Genomic DNA, 27,657 nt, shown 5'->3' on the forward strand with positions numbered 1-27,657 from the left:
GCCCATTTCTGGTGTCCCCCACCTTGATATTGATGGAATATTGATGGAATATTGATGGAATATTGCTAACAGAGGCGTAAAACTAAAGGCGTTTACGGTACATTTGCCTTGTGCACTTAAAAGACCCCATCATGATAACTGACTAGTTGACCATATAAACCATGCATATTCCAGGATTCAGTTGATTAAAAAGGCTAGCCTGTCAGATGATATTGTGACACGTACCGGTTTACACAAATCCGTAAATCAGTTATTAAGAGACCCCACCCCAACCCCCCAAGCCCCCTTTCCCTAAATCTTCAATTGCCTGATCATCGCATTACAAAGAGTAAGTGGATATTATATGAGTACCTATGTCATAGCGAGAAACGTGAAAAAGAAACGTGACGTCACACCATTGTTCATAATCACTACGACACGACATGACCACGACACTAGTTCATAAATATCGGTATACCCTGCTCTCGCTCGGGAAATACCAAAATTTAAGCACTCGTGTCGTAAACACAGTATGACATGGACCCTCATATGATGTTCTCTTTTCAACCACTTTTTGATAACTAAATAACAACATCGTAAGTTAAACGGTCCTACCATTCTCAACATTCCATATGTAAACAGTGTTTTTTTATTGGGTGACGGTGAACTGGCATAGCATAGGCAGTTTAACCTAGAATAACAGATTTCCAAGTTATGTACTTGTATATCTAGTAACACAGACAATTACAAAGGTTGGGGATATTGTATTTACAAAATTGATAAATTGCCAATGATGACGCCAAGGAGACTGATGATGAAGAGAATTTTAGGGAAATGTGACAATTTATTCCATTCCTTTGGAAATGTTTCATCTGTATGGGTAATTATACTTTACGTTTTCTCATATGCATCGGCATTGGCTAGTGGTATGCTCGCAAAATGGAATATCCCATACGTTTTTGAATGGTGTATATATAAACACTTTGGTGTATCTCGAAATAAATGCATTCGTTTTTTCTAAGGTTCAGTTTACATTTTCTTATTTTAAATGAAAGAGAAGCGTTCTTAGTAGATCCTTTAAAAGCACCCATGAACGGCTTTAGTGGGAACTATGCACTATGACTTTCACCACAAGCATGCAATTCCTACATCCACAAAATATCTATATGACAATATCATCCACATTTCAGATGTCAGAATATGTCCTATGGAACTGTGAGGACTTGCTGGTGTTCAGGACTCAACTGGCGTTGGGAGCAACGATAGATGGTGATAATTCCATCCACGAAACGGAAGACACATCTCTGTGTAAATATAGAATCCTGATTCATTTCGTCAGGATTCTTCGATACCTGTTGATTAGGATTCACCAAATGTTCTGGAACCAAACCTCTTGGTACAGCTAATGTATTGCATATATATATATATAACTTTGGGCCCATCTTTCTTTGATATCCGTATCACAAGTCTCATGTTCAACAGTTTTAAAATATTTATGAATTCTTCAAATGTTCATCCATGGAACATCCATCTCAAGACCTTAAGGACCCTCCAGTCTGCGCTGGAACTAGACGTCATCCAGTGCATCTCCAGGAACTACCCACAGAGCTGTTGGAATCCATCTTCCTCTATCTGACACCCGAGACTCTATTGTCCTGTTATCGTACTGCAGTACACTTCAGTCAAGTCATCAACTCTAGTGGCTTTTTGGACCTGTATTGCAAGAACACACTTCAAGCACCATGGGTGACATCAGACATGGTTCTGCTGACAAAGGAGGTGTTCCACAAGGTTCTCCAAATGTGGTATTTACAGAACAGTGCTCTGCATCACCCGAGTGTGATTTTCAAAAGCTGCGACAAGCTTCTTTCGATAGGAATTCTCAAATATGCAATACGAATGTGGCTGATTTCCAATTTGTCCACCTCGCATCAATTCTCCTTTGTAGATGACCACAGATCAGTCTTTCAGACAGCTGATATATACGACGAAGACGCTAAGGCTTTATTCATTAAGTTAGCAGTGCTTTTTCCTAGGTTCATTGAAATGACATTGTTTAATGTGCGAACTGTATCATGTGGTGTAGGAAATCCCTTCATTTCAGATTTTACAATGTTTAAAAATATTCTTGAAGCGGGTTATCTTGATGATTTTGATTGTAAATATCACTTTGTGATTGTGGCTAGATATCCTACAGAACACTGCAGCTGGCACCGACCATCTGTAGTGATCCTTGTGGGGAAGGATTCGTGGATAGGCTGGTGCGGTAGTTTTGATAAATTCGGATATAGATTTAATAGTACATGGGGAAGATGCAAGTTACCATTGAATGCACCAATCACTGACATCCAAAAGGCTTTCAGGGACACCTTCACGCGATTTGTCGAAATTCCTGAGAATGTTGATCTAAGTGATTATCTGTACGATTGCTTCAATGTTAACGTCAGTCTTACTCTGAATGCACTACTGGGATCTTTTGCGCAGGATGTATCACTGTGGGAGAGACAAAGATACCTAATGGAGGACCTTGCACGGAAGATTGAAAGGAAAGCTGAGAAGCTGAAACTTCCTAAAGACAGGATGATCCTATTACAAGACTACTTGGATAGCTGTTTGCAACAGGAGGCTGTCTCAAATTACAGCACAGAAAGGAAACCATCAAAGACTTGCTTCGTGGCAGTACTACGTTATCTTCACAGGATCCTGAATAACGTATTCTACCCAGAATGCATGTGGTACCTTTCTAATGTTCAGTGCTGTAGATACCTGGCACTTACGAGAACAGGAGACAGACTCATCCCAAACATCAGAAGGACACCTGCAGATACAGCTGCTAATGTTATTGAGGATTACTGTGGAGGATTTTCTGTGCATCACCTTCCCCCTAAGTTGTGGCCGACTCATCTTCTAAGTCATGCCATACAAGCAGCACCTGTATGTGCCAAATTAGTGCAGATTGATATCATGTTGTGGACGAAGGGACTTCAGCGCAGTCCCCTCACATATAATATATTACGCTTTGTTGCCGAGCAAGCGGAGGCATGTGGGCTGGAACCGCAACACTACCGTCAGCAGCTACAACATCAACAGAGTCAACAACGTCCTCCTTTGGGTGGCCTTATCAGATACTGTCACGATAGCGGCTATGGCGTATATCGGCGGCTATAATTATAACTTTGTAATGATTTGTGTGCCACAGTAATTGCTGTAACCTTATGGCAGTGATCTGTATGTAATATCCTGTGGTTGACATCATGAGTATCGGCCTACACAATTGGTATAGGGGCGGTCTTCGTCACACGGAAGACATTAGTTCGATTCCCCAGATGGGTTCAATGCGTTAAGTCCAGTTCTGGTGCCCTCCGGGGTGATACTGCTGACATTTTGCTTTAAGCGGCATATAAATACTTTCCCATCATGCTTTTGTTTGTCTCGGGATACAGACAGACAGGAAAACGGCTTTAGTTGCTGAGTTGCTGCATCGCCGTGAATATCCCGGTTAGAATTACTAACGGAATCGTGTGGTCAGGCTAGCTGACTTGGTTATCTCGTCAACATATACCTGCTGCGTAGATCGATGCTCATGATATTGCTCACTGGATTGCCTGGACCAGATTTGGTTATTTACTGGCCGCCGTCAGATAGCTGGAATACTGCTTAGTACATGTCTATTGTACATGTCCAAGAATGTCGTACATCGTTTCTCCTATACTGGGACGGTGGGGTAGCCTTGTGGTTAAAGCGTTCACTCATCACACCGAAAACTCAGGCTTCATTCCCGATATTGATACAATGTATGAAGCCCATCTGTAGTGTTCCCCGCCGTGATATTGCTGAAATATTGCTTACTGTGGCGTAAAACTAAACTCACGCACTTTCTATTTCTTTGTGGTTTTATTTGAATTTGAATTATTCAAAGGCCGCTTTTATTCATTCCCCTGAATTGTCACTGATTGTACCTTACAAAGTTGAAATGATATCCCTCACAGATGTAATTGTTCCCATTGCCCCTATGGTGTGTATACCCATGTACAATAATAAAGGGGCTACTGACATACTCATAGATATTGAGCTTTTCCATGCGACAGGGTAAGTTTATGAGTTTGTTTTCATTTCATATAACCGGTAAAATATATATTTATAAATTTACAACTTTCATAGTCACGATATGGCTCAAGTACTGCCCCAATGACTTTAAATTTAAAACTCACTCACTCCATGCTACAGAATATATACTTATGTTGGTCCGCACTAATCAGGCCTCAAATAACGTCATCATTACATGTCGTCAGGGATGAATTGCTTCATCAAAGAACTTGTTAAACTGTGGATTTGAGAGTTTCCTTTCAGTTCGTTTTACTTATTAGAAGACGTTCAACACCCAGTGAACAAGTATTTTCTTGCTTTTCAGAGGTAAATTAATTTTCTGAAAATGCTCCGAATCTAAATGTTTTTGTCACAGAGTTACCATACATATTCTCCATAGGCGCACATTCAACAGCTGTTCTCCCAAGATTATGATCAAAGTCGGTTATTGGCCCGAGCGCATAACAAAACGATGATTTGATGGCACTCTTTTCAATACCATGCAATCAGTACGTTCTAGCTGCAGATAATTCATTGTTGAAACAATCAATACAAACATTTATAGCATCAAACCGACTCAGAAATGTTTAACGCCTGGCATGATATATGTGTAGTACAATGGCTACGCATTCAGCTGTTGGATGCTCTGAATCGGAAGGTCTGGTGATTAACGATCGTTACATCGATTGCTAGCGGACATTTGTATGCTGTTTCCAACTGCAGCTATACACAGCATAGGTGTACCATCACACATGTAGTTTGGAATGAAATTAATTATTTCTATAAAACTTTGCGTCTGTTCACTGATAGCTCTTAGTGCTTACATTGTGTTCACTAATGTCGGATTGTTGGGAAGTGTTACCGAAACGAAGGTCCATCAACATTGTCCAAGTGTAAAGGTGGATGCAAGTCACAGTAGGAGACCGGTACCTTCAACGTTATATCCTGCGACATTTGAAACTGGGTTTCTTCTTTACGACAAGGAGGCCTGTTCTCGCGCAAAGAGCATATCGCTGTTGTACGCGGTAAATAGCGCACCGGGTCACTTTAAACAGAGACAATTACTCAGATCGGCATTTGCGAACGGACGTTCCTTCCTGCCAGTGACAGTGAAGACAGTTTTCTTAATTGGCCGCGCCACCAACACAACTGTAACCCGGAGGATAGTTTCGGAATTCGCCGAATTCAAGGACATCATTCAAGGGACCTTCTTGGACGACTACCGCAATTTGACATTGAAAATAACAATGGGATTGAAATGGATTTCACTATATTGTCGCAATGTGAAACTAGTGGGTAAAATTGACGATGATGTTTTTGTTAATACATATCGACTCCTGGATATGAAACATGGAATACATACACGGGAGCCTATTCACTGCGACATCGCTAATGAATCTGTTGGAAAGATTCATCGAGGTACGTCTAAATGGGCTGTCCATGGTGACGTGTTCAAATTCTATCGTCATTTCCCCTGGATATATTGTGGAGGTTATGCAGTCTTCGTCCTCGGAGAACTTATTCCTAATTTATATAAAGCTTCCCTTATATCTCCTTTTATATGGATCGATGACGTGTATTTCACTGGAATCGTCGTTTCACGGCTGATCAACGTGGAGCCCCACCAGGGGTCGTTCGTGAGAAGTGATTTTTTAATGCAGCCAAAGAAAGGGATGGAGTGCTTTCGTAAACGTGATTGCCCTGTATTAGCAACTACTGTTGAGTGTGATTATATTCCTGAGTATTGGAGACTTGTACAGGAGGCGTGGAAGGTTGTAAAAACATCATCTGGTGTAGTACACGTTTTGTGATGTCTAATGTAGTAGTTGGGATAGAGGTATGTTCATCTGTCAACCAAGTCAGCGAGCCTGATCATCCGATCCCGTCGAAGTTCGAACATATTTATTTTAGACTGTTCCAGTTTCATCACTGCCTAAGAGATGTAAAATTCAAATTTCTTCTCAGTATTCTGTTCGAGAGAAAGAAGGTTTATTGGCACCGGTTGGCAACTGTGTAGACTTAATTTGTGGACATCGTTACATGGGTTCACCTTTGTCAGTTCCACCAGCTCTTCGACATGTGCACCATGAAACAACAAGCCTGTGACAGTAAGAGCTTTGTTTAGAACATCCATTATCGACAGAGCTAAACTGAAACACATTGCAGCAAACCAATCAAATGAATATCTGTAACAGCGGGTGTATTGATAGTTAGGTATGACCTTGTAATGCAGTTTTGTTTGATTCACATCATTGAAGATACGAGTTGGTGTTGGTCGTTTAGCACCCCATGCTTGTCGCAAGAGTCAGCTACCGCAGTCAGGTGATCAGACTCAGAATAGTTACCGTCAGTTGAGTGCAGCGTTAAACAAATAAACTCACACATGTACCTTCGATGTTCGTTGAGTTCCCTCAACTCATGGGCCCCATGGGACCATTAAACAACGTATTTATCTTACCTAACACCCCAATGTTAATGTTATATTGTCTGAAGCACGGGTAGAAATAATTTTGTAGCCATCTCTAGATGTTGCAGACGACAAGAAAAACAGTTTGAGTTAACATCGATTTGCATTAACAAAACATCGGTATTTTCCGTACATCATACATGATTCAATGTTATTCGAGATAAAGAATAACTGCCACGAAGTAACAAATGAATTCCCAGCGGGGTACATATATATGCTATTGGCTTTTAAACAGGGATACTTGTAAACAATAGAAGAGCATTCAGCCAATCAGAAATCATACATTTATGTGTGAGACAAGAAAATGTATACACGTAGTTACAATGTATTTACCGGTATTTGAGTTAAAACTTTCATGCAGCATGTACTTGGAACTGTTATAGACTTGAAACTTGTATTATATGTAACTGTTGTTTACACATGAACAACACGATATGGCTGAAATATTGCCGATGTCACGTTAAATAATAACTCACTTAACTTACACATGAACAAAGAATAGAACATGTCTATGAATGTATTGATATGTCTGTAATTGTGATTTCTACCGCTTCGGTGGCAGCCTAATGCGTTGGGAGAACCAGAACAGACGCAATTGCTGTGTGTTTGTTGGAACCCTCAAGCACGTGTAAGTTCTTCAGTCACAGCCACGGTGACCCGTTAGTTTCGCCTCCTCAGTCACAGATATTGGCAAGCCCTTATAACACGTTTCGGGCAGGTGTGGGAGCCTACAGCTTAAGGCGTTCGCGCGTCACGCCGAAGCCCCAGGTTCGATTCCCCACATGGGTCCAATGTATGAAGCCTATTTCTCGTGTCCCACTCAAGATACTGCTGGAATATTGCTAAAGGCGCCGTTAACCTATATTGCTAAAGGCGTCGTTAATCTATATTGCTAAAGGCGTCGTTAACCTAGACTCACTCACTCGTTCACTCACAACAACATAGTTGTCAATTCGGCCACACGAGAGATTTCACACACATACTGCACACCCGGATCAACTATGACATCCATATGCAAGCACACAAATAAGTTGGTTGACATTCAATATACCATCAGAACGTGTCTAATATGGCAAAAATATATGGAAAACAGCGTTTCCATAATCAGAGGAAATATCTTTTCAAAGCTATTGCACGATCCAAACGCACATCATGGTAAGACAACTGCAAAATATGAGGGTGAATTCACAACTGAGTTGGATCAGATATTTCCTCCATGCAAGATTTCAATGTGTCAGAGTTAAAGGGCAATGTATCGGACATGAAGGTTATAAATACAGGAGGACCGCAAGGTTGTGCTATGTCACCAGTCCTGTTCACTCTATACACCGCTGCACTAGCGTAGAAAATAGCTGTGTTAATGTGGGGCTTGCTGATGATACAGCCATTGTTGGTCAGATGTATGATTACGAATCAGAGCGACGATACAGAGTTAGGGTAAAGAATTTCATATCATGGTGTACAGAGAATCAATGGGATTTAAATGTGAAAAAGACTGCGTAATAATTTCAGGACTAACTCCCCCAACAGTACCACCCTTGTTAGTAGTAAAGAACCAATTTAGACAATCATTGAGTACAAGTACCTTGGAACGTTAATTGATAGCAGGTTAACATGGAATAACAACACAGAAACCCTATACAGTAAATGTCAACAACGCCTCCATCTACTGCGCAAACTGCAGTCTTTTAATGTTTCCCGAACTGTTATGAGGTTGTTTTAAATCACCTTTGTTCAGGGTATGCTCACTTTTTCTTCTCAGTGCTGGTTCGGGTCTCTATCAGCAAAAACATAAAGAAACTTGCGGGGTCACTTGCGAAGATCTTTCATTTCTCTATGTGCGGCAAGTACTATCAACGTCTGAAAAAAATTATTAATGACCCAAACTGTTTTTAATACCATACTGTTTTTAAGAGTATAAGTTTTTACCATCTGGCCGCCACACTTTACCAATCACCAGTACTAAACGAGCTCGAACTTCTTTTGAACCTGAAATTATTGCAATTTTGAAGACATATTATCATCTTATTTATTTAATTATTTAAAATACATATTTATCTCTTTTTATGTTTTAGTAATGGTCAAATCGCGCGTGTCGCATGTACCTTTTTGGCATACTCGCAACTGACAAAAATTCTAATTTCATTCACTCGAGCTCAGTTCATGTACAATTTCAATGTCAGACACAAACACGTGGAGATGTGCCAGGAAGTGCCTTTGGGTTATAGAGAACACGATCCAACTGTGCCATTTTACCACGATGCAATCAGCTCAACAAGGTTGTACCGTGATAGATTATGACCCTTTCAAGTGTGCGAAATAGTATTCAAATGTTCCTATCAAGTCGGGCTAGCTACAGTATGCATAAAAGTTACTAGCCCAGAAAATAATTCACTCGCCCGAACTTTGAGTGTAGAAACTAAGCAAAGATAACAAACACAGATAAAAGATAAGACTAAGATATATGTTGACATGTCATGGGGTTTCATCAGTAAATGTCTAATCTGGTGATGTTCAAAACTTGCACAATTTTAAAGTGTATTATAACTTAAAAAGTCGGAGAGAGTAAATGTATTTACAAAATAACCCCATGACAAATTCACAAATCCTTTTAGTGACTGTGGAGATTTACTGGGCCTAATGGAATTTTACAAGCTACAGACTAGCGGTCCAGTGGCTGTTCGCACATTACCCCTTTCTACTACTATAGTTTCTTAAGGCTCCTTCATACGTATCTCGAATTGACGGGAATCAAGCAGAATCAGCTAGAAAAAAAAATATGCTTTCAAAATTCGAACCGCATTCGGGAGAGAATGTCAATATAAGCATTGTTTCCAGCTTTGTAAGAATACCGGTATTGGCTTCTCCCAGATCCTATCTGACGTTTCAGTGACAGGTGACCATGTTTTTATACTATTCGGCGGTATGCAAGGCTCATTTGAAGATCATTCGGGACGTGCTAACTGTATATGAGGTGCATTCGAGCTGTATTCCAGCTGCACTCGAAATAACCTGTTTCATTAGAAGGTTTCTCCACCTGAATTCCAGCAGCACATTTCCACTCATTCGAGGTGCATTCGAGACAGTCTGACAGGATTTGAAGTGCCTTGCCTTTTTCGTGATTCGCCATTGGATATGTTCAGAATGAACGAAGTAAGAATATATAGAATGCAGTAAAAATACGTAAATGCTCTTAGAATGCAGTAAGAATACTTAAAATGCTCTTAGAATACCCCTCAATAACGTTGTTCAGTATTTTCCCACTTCGAATGTACCTCGAAAGATTTTAACATGTCCAAAACATTCGTGCATGATGCAACAATTGACCTGAATAGTAAGAATGCATTCGGAATGCAGTAAGAAACTTCAAAGTCGAGTTTGAATTTCCTGGAATCCCTAGGAAGTTTTATTCCGACAGCATTCCGGCTCATTCTCTTTAGTGTGAATGAATATTTTATGAACAATTAACGTTGGTCGCTGACATATTGGACATATTCCACTGGAGAGTCGGTTTCCGGTCGGACCGTCTTTACTGATGCTTACAGTAATAAAAGGTTTATGGAGTAGCAACTGATCCCATTCACTGCTCATCCATCCCAACAACGCTTACTCCTATGTGAGTGACATAGAGAAACCAGGAGACATTCGGCGTGAACTGGCTTTCTGAAAACCACATTATATATTTCGATAGGTTTTGTGGTGCCCAAGGGACGCAAATCTGTACAACGGATATGCTGCTCTTGTTTGAATACCAACTTGAATAGCGTACCTTATTCTAAATCCATGACTTGCATAAACAGCCTTGATAAAACGGTGACAGTTTGACTATTATAGCTGTGAGATAGCGTCTCGTGGATCTAGCCTCAACATCCTCGCATGAACCTGTTTTGCCCTACTGCCCTAGAATCAATACTTACACAGTCGCCACGAGCAATTTTGCTTATTAATACGCTGTCGACATTGGTTGTCGTGATTTCTTCTTCAGTTTCGTAGCAAGGTCGTTTTGTTTATTACACGGAGCGTACGCGGTTGTGTGTCCAAGAAAGTCCACCACAAGCGGTGATCGCATGTACTGATCAAAATGGAAGGTCAGGGGTAAGTACGTCTTTCCCTTATTCCGGGTCAGTGCAGAGTTTTTTTCCGTGGCCATCCTTTTTGTCTAATGAGATCAAAGTGACGAGTATACGCGTGTATACCGTCAGCTACAGAAAAGTGATAGTTAAACTAAACTTGCAGAGAAATTGCAACAGCAACATGTCTTTCACTATTGCATTCATTTAATTTATCACATGCGACTATCACTCAACTAAAGACACATTGCTGCGTCTCTTTTGAGGATCCAGGGTGTCGAAACCAGGTTCGAGAAGAATATCTATACTTGCTTCGTGTGCAGAATAGTCAATTTTGTAGGTAACACTAAGAAGGGTTCTCACACAAATGAATCCAAACCGTCAAAAAATGGCGGTAAATCATCCCCAAACGGTGATTTATTTGTAGGAATCCAAAGATTCTGGACTACCGCAATGAGAATGGTCATGGATGGTCATTCTATGAAAAAGACGGTCTTCTTCTCACAATTGTTACAACCCTTGAAGATGACATGGAAATGATCAGAAATATTCAAAAACTGGAACTTAGGGACGATGACGTTTTGATTGCGGCATATCCCAAATGTGGTAAGAACTTTCACCATTTTCTGTATAAAGTAGTAATCAGTTATTTCAATGAATTTGTTTGAACATTGCAATAAGCGCACAAAAATAAAATGATGACTAAAAAAAGAGATCAGTTTGTAAAGTTCATGTTTACAAAAGATGATATTTTAACAAAGATTGTAAATCCTGTTCCCAAGGATCCCAGGTGTATTCTCTGTCACTTCAGTTGGCTATAAGTGGATTTTGATTAACAGTTCAGTGCTTGCAAACTTATAGTCTGTTCGAGTAAGTGGAGTTCACTCACCACAGTTCACTCACTGACCATACTCGACACAGTTCATAGTTATTTATTTATTTTGGTGTCATGTGTATAAATATATATAAATACATATAAAGTTATTATCAACACACCGGGCCATTACTGGCCCAAAAGACAACTAGATATGGAGTTACAGACAAATATTCTTTTGAAAGGGCACATTCAAGAAACTGAATTTCTCCTTTCACACCTTTCGCATCATCCAACTACAGATATACCAACTCCAACAGTCAGCCCAGCCGCTTTCTCTACTCGGTTATCTACATTATCCGCAATCACAATGGCTAATACACAATATCTTCTCATCCTGCCATATAGCGTGGACCAGTAAGGGGTTACATATGAAACCCAACATATCATAACCAAATATAATTAGGGGTAGGATTGCAGTCTTATAGTACACATTAAAAACAAACACAAAAAGAACCAAAACACAACAAACAAACAAACAAAACCAAACACAAAACACACATTGGAGATTCAAAACAGGTTGGACGTAGCTATCAAAGGACTTAGTGAACACATTGTGCCTTAAACCACTCATGTTATTGAACTTGGCTGTCACTGCCCCAAGGGTTCATTCTGCTGCTTTGCAAACTTCAGCCAGGGATTTCTTATAGTTGTAGTTTTCCTTCAACCACATGCCGAAATATTTATATTCTACTCAATAATCAACATCACGAAAATGACATGTAAACTGGTAGGTTCCCATAGAAGTGGATACAGTTTTCTCTTGATTTAAGGAAAGTTTCCAATATTTTGACCAATCTGAGAGACAGTTTAGAAGTTACCGCATTCTGTGCACAATATCATCCGCCTATATAAGTGATGTGATGTTCGTGTTATCTATATCAACACAACAATTCAGTTCACTGAGCGTGTCTACTAGGTCATTGATATACATTGAGAATAGAGTTGGTGAAAGGTAGCATCCTTGTTTCACACCAGTTGAGACGTCAAACCAGTCAGTTGTTACTGTATTTACTTTTTACACAGCATCGAACAGTACAGTGACTGAATGGCATTAAGAATCAACCCTTGAATTCCAAATTGTTGCTACTGAGCCACTGTAAAATTCTCTCTGCAGAGTGAAATACCTACTTCATATCAACAAAGCACAAACATGTTGATAACCTGGATATCTTTCTGTTTTATGGTATTTGTGTTAAGGACTGTACGTGACTTGGCGTGAGCGTCCGTTGCGAATTCCATTCTGCAGTTCTGTTGGATAATTATTGCCTTCTAACAGTTACTTAGTCTTCAAGGATTTCAGCGTATATTTTGTATGGGACACACAGCAAAATAATACCTCTGTAATTTGTAGGTACTGTTTGATCACCTTTTCCAGATTTGGGGATAGGATTTTATGTTCCCACTTTTCCATAGTTCCGGCACCAGCTAAACAGTTTCTGTACATCATTAACACTCATGGGATTCTTATCAATTCCAGGTGATTTTTACAGTTTAGTAAGGAGAACCGCTCTATAAACTTCTTCTCCTATGGGTTGATTAAGAACTCAGCAGTAATACTCGTGTAGTCATTGTATTTCCAGGTCAACATCCCGCTCAACAATGTAATGTGTGAATGAGTAAGAAACTCATGATCTGGAGTGAACCGATCCATCTACCAACATTGCGTAACCTAAACCGATTTGTGAGCATACACTGTGTGGGTCATGCTGATTGAAGCACAAATATCAATCAACCAGGTGTAAACCCCAAATCACTCACACTTTTCTGTCTATGCTGATCTCCCCAGGTACCCATTGGTTGTGGGAAATCGTCAACATGCTCAGGGCAGGTAACTCTAAGTACAACAAGAAGGGAAAGCAAATCGCCATGTTGGGGATGCCAAAGTTTTCGCGGCCTGATGAACTCCCCTCCCCGAGAGTTCTAAATTCCCACCAATATTTCCGTCATCTGCCAGAAACGCTGGCGGAGAAGAAAATTAAAACAATCTTCATCATGCGAAATCCCAAAGATGTCAGCGTATCGTATTATAACCACGTGAATGGACTAAAACTGAGCATTGGGTTTGATGGGACGTATTCCGAGTTTCTGGATCTGTTTCTAGATGGAAAAGGTGAGTACACAGATGTCATACGTCATATCAAGCCTCATTTATTATAACAAAGTCGGCTGGTATGGTGCTCTCACGGATCATGCCCGCCTAGCCCAAAACTGGCTGTAACTACTCTGGAGATATCAGTGTGGGCCAAGATTTTCTCAAGTGCTACTGAGTGAATGTTGGATCAGATGCCCTGAGATACTACTGTTTGAATATAAGTGCATATGACCTGAAGTGCAACTGTTCGAATGTAGACCCTGTTGCCCTGAAGTGCAATTGTTTGAATGTGGACCCATGTTCCCGGAAGTGCAACTGTGTGAATGTGGACCCGGGTGCCAGGAAGTGCAACAGTGTGAATGTGGACCCGGGTGCCAGGAAGTGCAACTGTGTGAATGTGGACCCATGTGCCCTGAAGTGCAACTGTGTGAATGTAGACTCATATACCGGAGAGTGCAACTGTGTAAAGGTTTGTTAAGATGCCCTGATGTGTCACAGTGTGAATGTCGATTCAAATGCCCTGATCTGGTGTTGCAGTCTGTGTCCTGGTTCAGATGCTCTGATCTGGTACGGTGCGTGTGAATGGGTATATACGTGCTTTCAAATGCTGATGTCACAGGGGCTACTTTGCTTCTGTCACAGTGTAATCTCATGTGCTTCAGAATGCTGGCTTGAAATGTTGCGGTGTCAGATCGTTGCTTGAACTTTGCTTTAATTTTTACAGACACATCCGTATATATACATACATGCCACATAGCTATGTATAGCATCTCTCCCATGTTCCAGTTCCCTGGGGTGATTACGTTGACTACGTGAAGGATTGGTTGCAAGTGAAACAGGTCCACCCGGAACTACCTATGCTGACATTGTTTTATGAAAACTTGAAAAAGGTTTGTAGTTGACCTGGGTACTCCGAAATGGTGTGCTGGGTGCACACTTTGAAGAATTGAATGTAAACGCTGACGATCAGCTAGAACATCCAATTCGCAGATAAATGCGTCTTGTGTACTGTTGAGTTGCTCGTTGATATGATGCGCGTGATACTGATGATAATGCCAGCACCAAGAGCATCAACATCGATCATCAATGTCTTGCTCATTTTAAATACCATGAAACATAAGTGCCTAAGTCCGCCTATGTATCAGTTGCAAGGTGCTGCTGTCACAGAGTTTAAAGGAAATGGGCGAGAGTTTTGTTAGTTGGCATTTCTTGTTTAACAATCTTGTGATATATGGAAGTTCCCTAGGTGTATCATTATATATATTTAGTCAACTACGACGGAGCTTATTTGTTATTTAAACGTGCATTTACCTTTAGTATACTGGACTCTCCATGATTTTCTATAACATTTTGTTGGTATTTTGGTTGGTTGATGTTAGGATCCTGTTAAAAACATCAGAGTGGTTGCCGACTTCATTGGAGTCTCCGTCAGCGATGAACTATGTGAGGAAATAGCAGAAGCGTGCAGCTTTAAGAAGATGCGGACGGCAGACAAGGACAAAGAGCACGTCAGAAAACGGTCCGAGTTGTGGAAGGATGGTCACCAAGGAATCTATAGAAAAGGTGAGATTGGCCTTTGGTCCTCTTGGTCATTGTTGGTCACGAGTGTTTCATTTCAGTGACGACCGGGTAGAGCGTAGGTCCAAGTACTAATGCGGCTAGTTGTTGAGAGACACACGTGGGTTAGAGTAGGTCCATTTATGATTTTACCTGCTGTGAGGCACACGTGGGTTGCTGTAGACCATTTTTTTTGTCTCTGGAGCCTTGTGCTTATGGGTCCAACCAACAACCTCGCTCTTGCATCCTCCTTGTCGAAAGGATTACGAGCATGCATAATAACATTTTCAGAACGTTCAACGGCGAGGTTAACGTGATGCCTGCTCCGCATCCCGGTAGTTACTCGTGAACCTCCTGGTCTTTGTTCATACAGTTCCGGCGGTTTGGTACAACTGCATTAGCCGCCCAACATCAGAGTGATGGAGATTAAAGTGAACCATTTTTTTGTCTGTGGAGCCTTGTGCATATGGGTCTTGCACATGGTATATGCTGTTGCATCCTCCTTGTCGAAAGGGATTATGAGCAAGCATAATAACATTTTCAGAACGTTCAATGGCGTGGTTAGCGTGATTCTCGCTCTGCATCCGGGTAGTTACTCGTGAACCTCCCGGTCTCTGTGTATACAGTTCCGGCCGTTGGTTTCATACAATTGCGTTAGCCGCCCAACACCATAGTTATGGAGATTAAAGTGAACCTCACGAATGACATACTTTAGGAGGTAATCAAGTATTACCTACTGTACTGACCTTATCGTGCTTAACTGATCTTTGGACCTCGGAACTTATGTGCTGTTGTTGTTTCAGGTGACGTTGGGGATTGGAAAAACTGGATAACAGTTGCCCAGAGCGAAAAAATTGATGACGTGATTGGGCGTCGATTTGAAGGAACGGGCATTGTGTTCACGTATGAATAACGGGTGTTATAGTGATCGCGTGGTTGTGGACGAAATATTATCCAGAATATATCTATGAACTTTTACCGTTGTTTTGTATGTTCATTTCAAACCACACAGTTTAACCTCGGGCCCTGTCACATTATATTGTTGACACTGAAACCCAAGTTTGGATGAATCAATCAATGTGATTCAAGATAGACGGTTGTAAAGGCGTAAGCCAGGGAGAAACTTATCACCCTTCCTTTCGTCACTATTTATTAATGACATTGAATGCTTTTAGCGACTAATACCTGCGAGGGTGTAAACATGATGATATATTTGGATTTGTAAAGATCTTTGTACTGATCTATGCTGATAACATGGTCTTATTTGCTGAAAGTCCGACTGAGTTACAGAGTAGTATTGTGTAAAGTGGAAGCTAAAATTCAATACCGAAATGAATAAAGTGGTCGTATTTAGCTCTGGAACTCTAAGGATGATTTTTCAAAAATCTTATTTTGGTGACGTACCTTTGAACATTCCTGACACTTATACCTAACATGGAATAAATTAATTTTTTTTTTTCATAAGAATTGGTAGTACAATACTACCATTAAAAGAGAACAAGGCCTGGAAGTAATGTTTTCTTCGTTAGCTAAAGCAAGTAATTTGACCGCCAGTATGTTTGTGTAGTTGTGAGATATGGGGTCCTACGTTTGAAAAGTTAGAATTAGTTCATAGGTTATTATTAAAGTGTTTCATCTACGTAAATGTACCCTGGCTTTTATACTCTTAAAAAAGTAGGGGAACCTCAACTTTGGAGTCAAGTAGAAAGAAAACCCATTGATGAACGTTACAATGACATTCATCTTGTGCATGCAGCATCATTTCACGTTATCACCACACGCAAACCCAATGCATGGGAAACATATGCACAACGTGGGACCCTCCTACACGTGCATCATGTGTCATTATGAATCTTGACGTTTTTCAGGCAGGTCAATAAATAACTGCAAACCATTTTTTTCCGATAAATAATCTTCCAAAACCCTGAGCATGTTCAGGGTTTTCAGGATGAAATCACACACTACTGACTGAAAATTGTAAACGTGAAATTTTCATATGATACTCCAGTCACCTAACAAGGGGGATAACTGAACGACCAGCTTTGCTTCGAATGAAATCCATGTGGTGATGCATTCTCAAAACATCCATTATTATTATATCAACATTAATTCGATACCATATATTTCCCTATTTCGACGATCGTACATTGAAAGTACAGTTCCCGTACTTTTTTTGGAACAGTGTATGTTATCCGGCAAAACGGGAAGGCTGTCTTTAAGTATTATTGTTAAAAGGGGACATAGAGAAGCTAGGAGACATTGGCTTTCTGAAAACCACATTATATATTTGGATAGGTTTTGTGGTGTCCAAGGGACGCAACTCTGTACAACGAATATGTTACTCTTGTTTGAATACCAACTTGAATAGCGTACCTTATTCTAAATCCATGACTTGCATAAACAGCCTTGATAACAGCGTGACAGTTTGACTATTATAGTTGTGAGATACCCTTTCGTGGATCTAGCCTCAACACCCTTGCGCACCCCTGTCTTTGCCCTACTGCCCTAGAGTCAACACTTACACAGTCGCCACGAGCAAAATTGCTTATTAATACGCTGTCGACATTGGTTGTCGTGATTTCTTCTTCAGTTTCGTAGCAAGGTCGTTTTGTTTATTACACGGAGCGTACACGATTGTGTGTCCAAGAAAGTCCACCACAAGCGTTGATCGCATGTACTGATCAAAATGGAAGGTCAGGGGTAAGTACGTCTTTCCCTTATTCTGGGTCAGTGCAGAGTTTTTTTCCGTGGCCATCTTTTTTTTGTCTAATGAGGTCAATGTGACGAATATACGCGTGTATACCGTCAGCTACAGAAAAGTGATCGTTAAACTAAACTTGCAGAGAAATTGCAACAGCAACTTGCCTTTCACTATTGCATTCATTTAATTTATCACATGCGACTATCACTCAACTAAAGACACATTGCTGCGTCTCTTTCGAGGTCTAGAATCCAGCATGTCGAAACCAGGTTTGAGAACACTATTTATACATGGTTCGTGTGCAGAATAGTCAATTTTGTAGGTAACACTAAGAAGTGTTCTCACACAAATGAATCCAAACCGTCAAAAAATGGCGGTAAATCAACCCCAACCGGTGATTTCTTTGTAGGAATCCAAAGATTCTGGACTACCGCAATGAGAATGGTCATGGATGGTCATTCTATGAAAAAGACGGTCTTCTTCTCACAATTGTTACAACCCTTGAAGATGACATGGAAATGATAAGAAAAGTTCAGAAACTGGAACTTAGGGACGATGACGTTTTGATTGCGGCATATCCCAAATGTGGTAAGAACTTTCACCATTTTCTGTATAAAGCAGTAATCAGTTGTTTCAATGAATGCATTGAATCGTGACTGGGGAATTGGCTCGCTTGGCAAGAGGTATGACTATACCAACCCATGCACAACACAACAACTGAGTAAAACAAACGAGGAGTTTAATGCACTGCAGTCACAGGGTCATTTTACACGATAATTCAATAGTAATATGTTACAATTATAGCTACTACTCAGCTTTCAAAGAGTACAAACATCATACGTAGATTCGTTATACATACTACGCCACGGCACACATTCAAACGTATACAACGTAATGTCATCGTTAAATACTCTACACATCAAGCCAGATAGTGTTTTCACAATCTACATAGTACACAGTTACAAAACAGCATAGTATTCACAACGTAATACAATAGATAAAAGTTACTAGACAGCCACACCCTGATTTGTGACTGTCGTCCGTATTATATACCTATATCAGCTATCGCGGATTATCGCATTTACAGATAAAACTCACGATAATGTTGTTATTGTGAACCTGGGATTATGTCATTTAGATGGACCAAGGCACCGATGGTCAGTCGTGAGTATACCACGAAGGTATGCGTGGCACGCACGTGATTTGACCAGCGTAGAGACAGATACATGCATTGCACCTTGGTTCTGTTAGCTTTAGAGATGTCGATCACGGATTCAGTCCGATACTCGTTATCACTGTGACCCTTGACAGGTTTAAGATTGAGGACCGTGGTCAGCTGGTCTGTAGATTTCTAGTTTTCAATAACACATGCCGTTATAAAATATTGCTAAAATTTTGTCCCATTTTCCCGTGTTGATAAATGCGTTTGAACTCTGCAATGAGCACACTAAAATAAAATGATGATTAAAAAGGAGATCAGTTTGTAAAGTTCATGTTTACAAATTTTGTAAAAATGATATTTTAACAAAGATTGTAAAGCCTGTTCCCAAGGATCCCAGGTGTATTCTCTGTCACTTCAGTTGGCTATAAGCGGAGTTCACTCACTGACCATACTGGACACAGTACATAGTATGTATTTATTTTGGTGTCATGTATATAAATAAAAAAATAATACATGTATAGTTATTATCAACACACCGGACCATTACTGGCCAAAAAGACATCTAGATATGGAGTTACAGACAAATATTCTTTTGAAAGGGCTCATTCAAGAAACTGAACTTCTCCTTTCACACCTTTCGCATCATCCAACTATAGATATACCAACTCCAACAGTCAGCCCAGCCGCTTTCTCTACTCGGTTATCTACATTATCCGCAATCACAATGGCTAATACATAATATTTTCTCATCCTGGCATACCAGTAAGAGGTTACATATGAAATCCAACATATCATAAACAAATGTAATTAGGGGTAGGATTGCTTTAGCAGTTTCATAGTACACATTAAAAAACCCAAACAAACAAGAAAATAAACACAAAAAAACCCAAAAACAGAAAAAAACGACCACCCGCAAAAAAAACCCCACAAAACAAAAAACAAAGCAAACACACACAATATAAAAGAAGAAAAAAAACCCAGCAACCACCCGCCCACCCCCTCCGCCCCCCCCCAAAACCAAACCAAACAAAAACAAAAACAAAACAACCACAAACAAAGCACACACTGGCGATGTAATTTAAAACAGGTTGGACGTAGCTATCAAAGAACTTATTGAACACATTGTACCTTAAACCACTCGTGTTATTGAACTTTGTTACATTTACCCCAAGGGCTCGGTTTGCAATTGCTTCTTTACAAATTTCAGCCACAGATTTCTTATAGTTGCAGTGTTCGTTTAACCAGATGCCGAAATATTTATGTTCTAATAATTAAATTTTTATTGTGTTCATTTAAATTCTGGCAATCTGACTGGTTAACTGGGAACATTTCTTTTGATTTCATTTCCCAATGAATCTGAAAAAAATAAGCCACACCCACCGAACCGGACTACTTTCGGACCTGAGGAATGTCGGGGGAATTCCCTTGCAGTCGGGTACCTTAATGAACTTTGGGTAAACATTGAAGTGATACATTGTGGTTAACATAAACAAACAACTCAAAATTATCCGTGAACGTTAATAAGGTTGCAACGCCTCGACAAGAGCATGCGCACGTTGGAACATCAGTTCATGGCATCCCAGTCACATCACAGCCTCTTTCTACTTGCGCAAATACTACAATCTCAGTTCCACTAACTTCATATCATCGGGTTTCATTTCCATTTCTCACTTTTCAAACTGTCTCTTTCAGTTCGCAGGTAGGAATTCAAACGTTTGAACTTGAAACTTTGCCGATACCGGGACGCGTCACGTTGAGTTGTTCCACTCTGATTCGCCGACCGATGTTAGCTTGGTTGATTGACAGCTGTTTGGGGGTGCTCTATGCTGATTGGCTAATGGCTTGGCAGGCGTGTCATTTTATGTAAATGAGTCACCTGAGTCATGTCACGCCATTACCGAATTCTTACACCGAAAATGTTAATCGGTGGTAGCAAAGATATCTGTTTCGATGAATTTGATTATGTTTAAAGACAATATTGTTGACAGGGTATAGTATTCGTTGCTGAATTTAATTATAAGGATTGACTGTGTATTTCTTTCTTTGCATTGAAGTATGAAACTAAAAACCAATATTCTACACAATAATTCAACATTAAGACCGTGGCATGTAAACTGGTAGGTTCCTGTAGGAGTGGATACAGTTTTTCTCTTGATTTACCAAAAGTTTCCAATATTTTGACCATTCTGAGAGACAGTTTAGAAGTTACCGCATTCTGTGCACAATATCATCCGTCTATATAAGTGATGTGATGTTCGTGTTATCTATATCAACACCACACTTCAGTTCTCTGAGCGTGTCTACTAGGTCATTGATATACATTGAGAATAGAGTTGGTGAAAGGTAGCATCCTTGTTTCACACCAACTGAGACGTCAAACTAGTCAGTTCTTTCTGTACTTACTTTTACACAGCATCGAACAGTACATTGACTGAATGGCATTAAATATCAGCCCTTGAAATCCAAAGTGTTGCTTCAGTTTGAGCCACAGTAAATTTCTCTGCCTTCTTCATATCAACAGAACCGCTTTATAAACTTCTTCTTCCCTTATAGGTTGATTAAGAACTCAGCAGTAATATTCGTGTAGTCATTGTATTTCCAGGTCAACACCCCACTCAACAATGTAATGTGTGAATGAGTAAGAAACTCATGATCTGGAGTGAACCCATCCATCTACCAACATTGCTTAACCTAAACCGATTTGTGAGCTATACACTGTGTGGGTCATTCTGATCGAAGCACAAATACCAGTCAACCAGGTGTAAACCCCATTCATTCACTCACACTTTTCTGTGTATTCTGATCCCTCCAGGTACCCATTGGTTGTGGGAAATCGTCAACATGCTCAGGGCAGGTAACTCTAAGTACAACAAGAAAGGAAAGGAAATCGCCATGTTGGGGATGCCAAAGTTTTCGCGGCCTGATGAACTCCCCTCCCCGAGAGTTCTAAATTCCCACCAATATTTCCGTCATCTGCCAGAAACGCTGGCGGAGAAGAAAATTAAAACAATCTTCATCATGCGAAATCCCAAAGATGTCAGCGTATCCTATTATAATCATGTCAACGGTCTAAAGCTGAGCGTCGGGTTTGATGGGACGTATTCCGAGTTTTTGGATCTGTTTCTAGATGGAAAAGGTAAGTACACAGATGTCATACGTCATACCAAACCTCATGATCATGACGAGCATAACCGTATCTTTAGCCTTCCCGTTACCTCCCTCATTAGCTCTCTTGGGAGAACCGAAATTTACATTTTAGCCTTTCCGGGACTTCTGAAAAATAGATTTTAGCTTTCCGGGTACGACACCATCATAACAGAGTCGGATGGTATGGTGTTCTCACACACGAATCACATCCCATAAGAACCGACAGCTTAAAACAACACATAATATGATCCACTGCACAAGTTGTTTTCACCTGCGGCTGCTGAATGGTTTTGCCCACTTTGCCCACCGCTTTAAGCCTTACGTGTGTCAGAGGAAAACAACACTGAAGACAATTGCCCTATAAAAATGATGTCAGGATGTCAAACTCTATCAATGTTTATACGCAAATTGTTTTGAAATATATAGCCATCTGATGATGTAATTTGGACAAACTTTACAACAACATTCTAATAGTGCCCAATCAAAAAAGTGTCTTTTCGCATGTTTCATTGCATACTTATCAATGTAAATAAGAAACAGTCATTAAGAAAATTCCTAAAATATATTTGAGTATTCTCATTTTTTTCTCTTTTTCCGTTAACTTTATGCCAAACAGGTTCGCGTGTTGCTCACAATAACAAAGTTAGATTCTGACCCAGAGACCGCGACGTTTTATACAATTAATGGAAATTAGGTGAGATATATGCGAATCAGCATACATATGTCATTTATTCCGATTTAGCAAAAAGCATAAAACAAGCCAAGACATGAACTAAAATCTTGAAACCATATTTTAGTTAGCTGACGCCGTCGGTTCCAAATGCATTCCCGTACTTCAAATACTCAATAACACCCGGAAATTGGCCAACACATGATGTTTATCGATATTGTAAACAAAAAAGTAAACCAAAGGGGTTTTACTGTCTGCACTCGTTTACGTCGAGTATGAGTACAGCAGTAAAGTGTCATCAGCTAGCCGTTTCAGCTGGTTCCCATGGTAGCATCTGGAGTTGCTCATTTGTGACGTCATTCTAACTTTACGTCACAATATGATTTAAATGACGTCACCACTGTTGATGACACAACAAAACAATTGTTTACGTGTAAATACGCAGTGAATAGTCTTGCAGTTTCCGTGAATCTAATACCATTTGATCATGTTTTTCAACCAATCAGATTACAGAACACAGTGACTTTTGGTTTACAATATTCCGTAAATAAAGATGCAACATTTGTAGGCAAATAGGAAAATATCAAGCATCAAGCTACTGTACAATTGTCAGTTTAAGCATGTAGTTCTTTTGGGAAAGCTGGTGTTCTGTGCTTATTCCATGCCATGCATCTGCTCAGATTATTAATCCCCAATTAATCTCTGTGGTGAATATGGGATGTAGTTCTAATGTTAGTAGACTGAATGTATAATATGTTGATTATCATATATTGTTAAAGCATATTTGTATTCCGTCAAAGCAAAACAAGCTCCAAATAAGCGCCTTATCGGCGTATTATAGATACAAATTATGCAAGATATGGTATGAAAAACACAGCAGATACGCGCTACAGCAATGGCGTACATTCATAGAAACATTTGCAGATGTACTCATCTGTGAAAATAATGGTATATTGTTTATTGACCCGTTTACACAAGAGTAGTAATGTTGTGGTACACATATAAAAACGAATCACAATATTACTTGTTCTCTATTAAAGTTAATTCAGCACTCACAATGTAATTTAAAGTTTTCCAGGACTCCTATATAGAAACAGTAAGGAATACGTAGTCCTGATGTTCTAAAGTGCTACTGTGTGAATGGTGGATCAGATGCCCTGAGATGCTACTGTTTGAATATAAGTGCATATGACCTGAAGTGCAACTCTTTGAATGTGGACCCGGTTTCCCTGAAGCGCAACTGTGTGAATGTGGACCCGGGTGGCCGGAAGTGCCACTGTGTGAATGTGGACCCATGTGTCCTGAAGTGCAACTGTGTGAATATGAACATGGGAACCTTGAAGTGCAACTGTGTAAATGTATGTTAAGATGATCTGATGTGCCACTGTGTGAATGTAGATTCAAATGCCCTGATCTGATGTTGCATTCTATGTCCTGGTTCAGATGCTCTCATCTGGTACGGTGTGTCTGAAAGGGTATGTACATGCTGTGTAAATGCTGACGTTACGGGAACTACTTTACTCCTGTCACAATCTAATCTCATATGCTTCAAAATGCTGGCTTGAAATGTTGCCACGTCAGATCGTTGCTTCACCTGTGACATTATTTTACAGACACATCCGTATACATACATCTCTCCCATGTTCCAGTTCCCTGGGGTGATTACGTTGACTACGTGAAAGATTGGTTGCAAGTGAAACAGGTCCACCCGGAACTACCTATGCTGACATTGTTTTATGAAAACTTGAAAAAGGTTTGTAGTTGACCTAGGTACTCCGAAATGGTTTGCTGGGTGCACACTTTGAAGAATTGAATGTAAACGCTGACGATCAGCTAGAACATCCAATTCGCAGATAAATTCGTCTTGTGTACTGTTGAGTTGCTCGTTGATATGATGCGTGTGATACTGATGATAATGCCAGCGCCAAGGCATCAGCGTCGATCGTCAATTTCTTGCTCATTTTAAATACCATGAAACATAAGTGCCTAAGTCTGTGTATCAGTTGCAAGGTGCTGCTGTCACAGAGTTTGATGAAATGGGCTAGTGTTTTGTTAGTTGGCATTTCTTGTTTTACAATCTTGTGATATATGGAAGTTCCCTAGGTGTATCATTACATATCTTAACTGTAATGGAGCTTATTTGTTATTTAAACGTGCATTTACCTTTAGTACACTGGACTATCCATAATTTTCTATAACATTTTGTTGGTATTTTGGTTGGTTGATGTTAGGATCCTGTTAAAAACATCAGAATGGTTGCCGACTTCATTGGGGTCTCCGTCAGTGATGAACTATGTGAGGAAATAGCAGAAGCGTGCAGCTTTAAGAAGATGAGGACGACGGACAAGGACAAAGAGCACGCCAGACCACAGCCCGACTTGTGGAAGGATGGTCACCAAGGAATCTATAGAAAAGGCGAGATTGGCATTTGGCCCTGTCGGTCATTGTTTTCTACGTGTGTTTCATTTCAGTGACCACCGGGTAGAGCGTAGGTCCAAGTAATGCGGCTAGTTGTTGAGAGACGTGGGTTGTTATAGACCATTTTGTTTTGTCTGTTGAGCCTTGTGCATATGGGTCTTGCACATGGTATATGCTGTTGCATCCTCCTTGTCGAAAGGGATTATGAGCAAGCATAATAACATTTTCAGAACGTTCAATGGCGTGGTTAGCGTGATTCTCGCTCTGCATCCGGGTAGTTACTCGTGAACCTCCCGGTTTCTGTGTATACAGTTCCGGCCGTTGGTTTGATACAATTGCATTAGCCGCCTAACACCATAGTTATGGAGATTAAAGTGAACCTCACGAATGACATACTTTAGGAGGTAATCAAGTATTACCTACTGTACTGACCTTATCGTGCTTAACTGATCTTTGGACCTCGGAACTTATGTGCTGTTGTTGTTTCAGGTGACGTTGGGGATTGGAAAAACTGGATAACAGTTGCCCAAAGCGAAAAAATTGATGACGTGATTGGGCGTCGATTTGAAGGAACGGGCATTGTGTTCACGTATGAATAACGGGTGTTATAGTGATCGCGTGGTTGTGGACAATGTACACGAAATATTATCCAGAATATATCTGAGAACATTTATCGTTATGCTGTATGTTCATGTCAAACCACACACTTAATCATCGGACCCTGTCACATTATATTGGTGACACTGAAACCCAAGTTTGGATGAATCAGTTGAATGTGGTTGACTGAGTTGTGTTTTACGCCGTCATGAGCTGTCTTCCACATTGTCCAGAAAAACGAAGGGAAGTCTAAATAGCTGATTATTTACGATGTATTATGTATTGCTGTTTATGATAAATGAACGAAGAATAAATCATATTCATAACATGCATATTTACTCTATTGCGTTGTCGCATGGTGCAAGTTAAAAAATGTTAAACTTCTTCACAAAAGTTAGTTTGGAACTATAAATACAATGGGTATTGTGTGTTAATTTATTATTACCATCCTCATCACAACAATATGTAAAACATCACATTTTAGTTAAAACGTGCATATGTACTGACAAGCAAAGGAAAAGCGACTTTTCAAAACTAAATGCAAAATTTTCTTCTGACAGTGTGTTATGTTGTTTTCATTGTATCCTTTTGTTAACATGTTTTTCTCTCCAAATTGACGGTTATTACAATATCAGTGTGTTAATAATGCATATATGGACCAAATTTGCCTAAAAAGTCGTTTTCCTTTTATTTGTTTGTTTTGATACAATCGCCATGGTTCGAACCACGAGAGATCAGACTGAGGATTCAAGTCTTGGGACTTCGGTAGTCAGTCATTGTAATGTTATGAGAACCTACCTACTGTATGCGTGGTATCAAGTTACCAGCAGCATCATTCCACTTTCAGTAACATCACACATGTTTTGATACTGTATGGCGTGTGGGAGTTTGGCAAACGTTATAAAACCAGGAATTACTGAGAAAGTTATAAAGGTCATTTATAGATATGCATGATTATACCACGTCATGTGATTCAACAAGGTGGAAATGATTCTACCTATTTTGACGGTTGTAAAGGCGTTTGCCAAGGAGAAAGTTTATCATCCCTCCTTTTGTCACTATTTATTAATGACATTGAATGCTTTTTAGCGACTAGTACCTGCGATGGTGTAAAAATGATGTTATATTTGGATTTGTAAAGACCTTTGTACTGATCTATGCTGAAAACATGGTATTATTTGCTGAAAGTCCAGACGTTACAGATTAGTATCAATGTCTTTAGAGAATATTGTGTAAAGTGGAAGCTAAAATTCAATATCGAAAAGAGTAAGGTAGTCGTATTTAGCTCTGGGACTGTAAGGGTGACTTTTCAAAATCTTATTTTGGTGACGTACCTTTGGACGTGCCTGACACTTAGACTTACCATAAAATAAATTAAAAATTGTTTTTTTTTCATAAGAATCGGAAGTATGATACTGCCATTAAAACTTAAAGAAAACAAGGCCTGAAAGTAGTGTTTTGTTTATTAGCTAACACAAGAAATTATTTTAAGCATTCGACCAAATGGTCGTAACAGTATTATTGTGTAGTTGTGAGATATGGATTTCTGAGTTTGTAAAGTTAGACTGGTTCACAGGCTATTATTAAAGTGTTTCATTTACGTAAATGTGCCCCTGCTTATATGTTATCCTGCAATACGAGAAACCTGCCTTTAAGTATTATTGTCAAAAAGGGACATTATCGTTTTGGTGTAAGATTTTAGATAATGAAAATCTGTATCAACCGGCTATTTCATTCAATGCACGGTCGATGCAACGTGTGTATCGATGTCCATGAAGGCCATACAGACTGTGGGTTATCTTAATGGTACCCTTATGGGTGAATTTATTGGTGT

General features: G+C 39.9%; 4 protein-coding genes across 4 annotated transcripts; all 4 read left to right on the forward strand.

The window, feature by feature from the left end:
- The first annotated feature begins 1,476 nt into the window (after positions 1-1,476).
- Positions 1,477-4,039, forward strand: LOC137294813 (uncharacterized). The gene has a single exon (XM_067825935.1). It carries the CDS (start codon positions 1,498-1,500, stop codon positions 3,145-3,147), a length of 1,650 nt encoding a protein of 549 aa, XP_067682036.1. The 5' UTR covers positions 1,477-1,497; the 3' UTR covers positions 3,148-4,039.
- Positions 4,040-4,829: 790 nt separating this feature from the next.
- Positions 4,830-5,876, forward strand: LOC137258464 (beta-1,3-galactosyltransferase 2-like). Its single transcript, XM_067796153.1, has one exon. The coding sequence runs from the start codon at positions 4,830-4,832 to the stop codon at positions 5,874-5,876; it is 1,047 nt and encodes a 348-aa protein (XP_067652254.1).
- A 4,737-nt stretch (positions 5,877-10,613) lies between these two features.
- LOC137258475 (sulfotransferase 1C2-like) lies at positions 10,614-16,041 on the forward strand. Its single transcript, XM_067796164.1, has 6 exons — positions 10,614-10,627; positions 11,030-11,208; positions 13,266-13,589; positions 14,358-14,461; positions 14,951-15,134; positions 15,932-16,041. The coding sequence occupies exons 1-6, from the start codon at positions 10,614-10,616 to the stop codon at positions 16,039-16,041; spliced, it is 915 nt and encodes a 304-aa protein (XP_067652265.1).
- A 1,773-nt stretch (positions 16,042-17,814) lies between these two features.
- LOC137258486 (sulfotransferase 1C2-like) lies at positions 17,815-25,825 on the forward strand. The gene is made up of 6 exons (XM_067796176.1): positions 17,815-17,828; positions 18,239-18,417; positions 21,804-22,127; positions 24,458-24,561; positions 25,040-25,199; positions 25,716-25,825. The coding sequence occupies exons 1-6, from the start codon at positions 17,815-17,817 to the stop codon at positions 25,823-25,825; spliced, it is 891 nt and encodes a 296-aa protein (XP_067652277.1).
- The last annotated feature ends 1,832 nt before the right edge of the window (positions 25,826-27,657 follow it).

The sequence above is a fragment of the Haliotis asinina genome, chromosome 1, assembly GCF_037392515.1.
Source record: "Haliotis asinina isolate JCU_RB_2024 chromosome 1, JCU_Hal_asi_v2, whole genome shotgun sequence".
NCBI lineage: Eukaryota > Metazoa > Mollusca > Gastropoda > Lepetellida > Haliotidae > Haliotis > Haliotis asinina.

Excerpts from the sequence above, each read along its gene's own strand:
- LOC137294813 (XM_067825935.1), top strand. The coding sequence starts at position 1,498 with ATGGAACATCCATCTCAAGACCTTAAGGACCCTCCAGTCTGCGCTGGA.
- LOC137258464 (XM_067796153.1), top strand. The coding sequence starts at position 4,830 with ATGAAATTAATTATTTCTATAAAACTTTGCGTCTGTTCACTGATAGCT.
- LOC137258475 (XM_067796164.1), top strand. Across the intron at positions 11,209-13,265 it reads TGCGGCATATCCCAAATGTG|GTACCCATTGGTTGTGGGAA; the intron begins GTAAGAACTTTC and ends TGATCTCCCCAG. Across the intron at positions 14,462-14,950 it reads TTTATGAAAACTTGAAAAAG|GATCCTGTTAAAAACATCAG; the intron begins GTTTGTAGTTGA and ends GGTTGATGTTAG.
- LOC137258486 (XM_067796176.1), top strand. Across the intron at positions 18,418-21,803 it reads TGCGGCATATCCCAAATGTG|GTACCCATTGGTTGTGGGAA; the intron begins GTAAGAACTTTC and ends TGATCCCTCCAG. Across the intron at positions 22,128-24,457 it reads TCTGTTTCTAGATGGAAAAG|TTCCCTGGGGTGATTACGTT; the intron begins GTAAGTACACAG and ends CCCATGTTCCAG.